The 4724-nt window shown below is 38.6% G+C and overlaps 1 protein-coding gene across 1 annotated transcript; it reads left to right on the top strand.

The window, feature by feature from the left end:
• Positions 1-1447: 1447 nt before the first annotated feature.
• Positions 1448-2314, top strand: LOC102961226 (olfactory receptor 51G2-like). The gene has a single exon (XM_015540756.1). The coding sequence runs from the start codon at positions 1448-1450 to the stop codon at positions 2312-2314; it is 867 nt and encodes a 288-aa protein (XP_015396242.1).
• The last annotated feature ends 2410 nt before the right edge of the window (positions 2315-4724 follow it).

Raw genomic sequence — 4724 nt, 5'->3', positions numbered from 1 at the left:
TAGGTTTTCCTTAGACTAATGGTTAGTATGTTGAAAGTATTCTTCATGACTTTATGGGCAACATTATAATTAGCGTATGAAAAAGTGGAATACAATGATTGTTCTACTGGTCACGGCTGCCCCCTACTGGTCATGACTGTCCAGAGCATGTTGAAAATTCCCTTGTTAAGAGAATTTTCCTAAGGTATTAGCAAAGAAAATCATCATTCAGTGTGAACTTCATATATGTGACCAAGGTTTCTTTTGAACTCTATGTACTCAGTTTTCACACTGTATTCCTTTCTTTGTCTTTGAAAGTACCAGGATCATTCTTTAAAAAGGTGAGTTGTGGTTGGGGCGCCTGCATGGCTCAGTCAGTTGAGCGTCCAACTTTGGCTCTTGTCATGATATCACAGTTCGTGAGTTCAAGCCCAGCGTCCGGCTCTGTGCTGACAGCTCGGAGCCTGGAGCCTGCTTCGGATTCTGCGTCTCCCTCTCTCTGCCCCTTTCCTGCTCATGCTCTGTCTCTCTCTGTCTCTCAAAACTGAATAAAGTTTAAAAAAACAAATGAAAAAGGTGAGTTGTGGAGAGCGTAATGTAGATTCCCAGCGGGGATGTTTTATCTGTCCCATGGTCATTGCCCTCATGGATGTGTTCTGTGTTGACCAGTGGATTACTAGACCTTCAAAGGCATAAGTTATAGATTGCCTGTCATTATATTATTTAAATGAAGTAGTAGGAGCTCAGTAAATGTGTGATGCCATTGAGAATACATGTATAAAAATGCATGCAGCTAAAAAGCTGCAAATATTATCTAGTCTTCATCTTCTTCGTCTCATACACCTGAACCAGCTATCCAAACACTTTTTCAGAGAGTGATAACAAAAATTGAGAAGGGATTTAACCCAGTAGACATACACATCAAGCCCAAACCCTTGGGCTTGTCTTCTTGTCACATATATTACTTTTGAATCCCTTTCAGAGAAAAAGATATTTCTGGTGACATCAGGAGTTCAGAGTCAGTATTAACATTCTTAAACTTTATTTTCTAACTCCCAGGCAGCCATTAAATACAATTATCCTTACCTAGGTTTCTTTAGAGCCCGATTTTCTGGTATTAAAACTAATCTAGTTTATGCATCTGTACCGCGCACTCTCACCACAGAGTTTCCCTTTCCATTTTTCAAAACTTGACATATCTTCAAATGAGGAAGGAATTTTCTGTCTATGAAAGGCACAAAAAGCCTCTGAAAACTAGGCTTCGTGGCAGCCAAGAAAAGAGCCAGCATTGTACTCTAGAGGAACTTCTAAAGGAATGGGATTCAGAGCTGTAAAAAGAGGAGGAGAGTGATATTACTCTGCAAGCATGGGTCATGGGCGTTGTGGGATGAGATGCTAGGAAAATGCTGTGAAAGAATAACTTTTTGCCTTCTCCATAATTTTTCCAGGGCAAGCTCTTCCCAAAGTTATGGCAGTTCTTAACAACAATAATGCCAGCAACTTCATCTTCATACTGATGGAACTCCCAGGACTGGAGATCTCTCATTGCTGGACAGCTATTCTTATCTGCTCTATCTATGTTGTGTCTTTGCTGGGCAACATCACCATAATGTACATTGTCAAGCCTGTCCCTAGCCTCCACACACCTAGGTACCTCTTCCTGTCCATGCTTTCAATGGCAGACCTGGGCCTCTCAGCTTCTACATTGCCTTCAATGACAGCTGTCTTTCTCCTGGGCCAGAGAGAGGTGGGAGCTGCAACCTGCTTTACACAACTCTTCTTCATCCATACTTTCTCAGTTATTGAATCATCTGTGCTCTTGGCCATGGCTTTTGACTACCATGTGGGTATTCGAGAGCTTTTATGCTATGCCACCATTCTCACAATCAAGCGCATTGGGGCCATTGGGCTGGCCATTGTGATACGTAGTGCTGCTCTCCATCTGCCCCTGTCCTTGATCCTTGGAAGACGGCAATTTCAGCCTATGAATGCTCTGTCTCATTCATATTGTGTTCATCCTGATGTTTTAAGGCTAGCCAGTTCTAGCACTCTTGTGAACAGTGGCTTTGGGCTCTTTGTCATGCTCTCCACACTGGCTTTGGATGCTGTACTCATTCTCCTCTCCTACATGCTAATCTTGAGGACAGTATTGAGCATTTCTTCTAACACTGAGGGGCTCAAAGCCTTTAACACCTGCATTTCCCACAGCTGTGCTGTATTACTATTTTATACCCCACTGGTCAGCCTGTCTATGATCCATCACTTTGGGAAAAAGAAGCTACCAGCTCAGGTATATACATGTTTCTCGCCTATCTACACTTTCTTGTTCCTCTAATGTTCAACCCAATTGTCTACAGTGTTAAAACCAAAGAGATTCGGGCATGCATTCTGAAGATGTCCACCTAAAAAAACTCTGAATCACAGAGATAAAATACTGGTTTTGATAATCAGCCTGCTGACTGAACACATCTCTGAGAGGAAACAGAGTATACAGCTTCCATCTGATGTTGATTAATTATTAAAAAAACTGACTGAAATATATTATGTATTTAAATATATACCATTTAAAACAGTACCTATTTAACGAGAAAAAACATGTTGCTCATTCTGCAAAAATCAATATCAGCCTGTGAAAGACTCAGATTATTACAGAGGAAACTGTCAGCCACTTGAAAGAGTATCATTTACATGAAAAAGCAAGCAGATTAGAAGAGTGAAATTCAAAGACATCTAAAATATCCTCCAACTAAAAATCTAGAGGTTTATAAACTTTAGCTCAAGAGGGCTTTACTTTGTATATTTTCTGAAAATTTGACAAATATTAAAATCAAAATATGTTTTTTTATGAATTATGTAATAACTTTAGATGTGGGTTACACTGGAAAATACACACCAAATGAACTACAGAACTTTTAAATACATTTAAAGAAACAAATACCTGAATTACCATAATAAAATGTATTACAATGTGACTATTTGGCAGTTCAGGTTTTTTTTAAGCTCCATGATACATGAAAGGCGGACACAGCTTCCAATATTCTTCAGCTCTCTGAATGAAGTGAAAGCTGTTCCTCACTTCCTAATAAATACAAGAGATATTCTGTGCTCTCATAAACTTACCATGGCATGCTATAATTTTTGAATGATAGGTGTCATGTAGAACTTAATTTTTTTCTCAATATTTCAGGGAATATTAGAAAAAATAAGCAAAGTAGACCTCCTGGAAGATGATTCTTAAAAGAACTGACTAGGCTTTCACAAACAAGTCAAAGCTAGAGAAACTGATTTGTTCTCTTTATCATGGTCTTTTTCTTTCTGGATTAAATCTTCAGCTAACCTCTCTGATAGAATTGCCCTGTTAAAAACATAACCAGTGCTAAGTCAACTAAGACTTTTACCTAAGTGCTAGTATTTAGGATCAGAACACCTTGTAAAGTTATTTATAATGTTGAGATGAAAAGAAAAGAAGCATACTACCAGTATTTTATTTCTCTCCTACAGAGTCATTCATTTCAATATTATTTATTCATCTATACTAGGCCACTTCTTATTCAAAATATAAAGAAAACAAAATAGAATATTTCTAGCTCAGTGTGAAAAGTTTAGATTATCAGGGAAAATTGAATTGTAAGCATATAATTCCCCAGTGAGTCACAGGTGCTCTGACAACAGACAGCACAGCTTCCGGTAAGGACACAAGAAGGATGGGTCCATTTGAATGATGGAAATTTCAGGATACTTCTTTGAACTTATGAATTTTAAGTGGGGACTGGAAAGATGAAATATATAAGCACAACATACAAAGCCCTTGTGATTTGACTTCATCTCTCAACAGATCCTGCATTCCAGAAACACAATAAAAGTTGAAGCGCCTAATGAACACTTGGCATTCCTGGCATCTGACTGTTACTTCATTTTATAACTCTAATGGCAACATCCAATGCTCTTCCTCTTCTGCTACCACTCTACTGCTCCCACCCCACACATGTAGCTCTATTGTCAAGGTACTGAAGACACTTTTTTTTTCCTTAATTTGAGAGAGAGTGAATGGTAGAGAGGGGTGGCAGAGGCAGAGGTGGGGGGGGGGGGAGAGAGAGAGAGAGAGAGAGAGAGAGAGAGAGAGAGAGAGAATATTAAGTAGGTCCCATGCACAGCAGCGAGCCCAACTCAGGGCTTAATCCCATGACCCTGAGATCATGACCTGAGCAGAACTCAAGAGTCTAATGCTCAACAAACTGACCCACCCAGGCGCCCCTGAAGATGCCTTTTGTTAGCATACCACCACATTTTCTGTTATGTTGGGTAACCCTCCTCAAAATCTATTAATATCGCATGCATGTCTTTATTGAGGAATAATTGACATATAAGAAATTGCACATATTTACAGTATACAATTTGATAAATTTAATATACATACACACCCATGAAATCATCATCAAACTCAAGATAATGAACATACACACTACTCCCAAGTTTCCTGTTGTTCTTCTTCCGTGGTACATTTTTCCACTCAACCCATCAAAGGTTGAGATGATTTTGTTATTACAGATTAGTGTACATCTTTCTAAAATTTTACATCAATGTATTCATAAAGTATATGCTTTTTTGCTAGCAGTCTGGCTTTTTTCTCTCCGCATAAGTATATTGAGTTCCATTTGAGTAGTTTTTATATTATTCCATTTTATTGCTGAATAATATTTCACTGTGGATATACCACAATTTGCATATACTTCCCTTCGCATTTG

Source organism: Panthera tigris, chromosome D1, assembly GCF_018350195.1.
Source record: "Panthera tigris isolate Pti1 chromosome D1, P.tigris_Pti1_mat1.1, whole genome shotgun sequence".
NCBI lineage: Eukaryota > Metazoa > Chordata > Mammalia > Carnivora > Felidae > Panthera > Panthera tigris.
The sequence above is the reverse complement of the archived record's forward strand: the minus strand, read 5'-3'. Positions and strand labels throughout refer to the sequence as shown.

Excerpts from the sequence above, each read along its gene's own strand:
- LOC102961226 (XM_015540756.1), top strand. The coding sequence starts at position 1,448 with ATGGCAGTTCTTAACAACAATAATGCCAGCAACTTCATCTTCATACTG.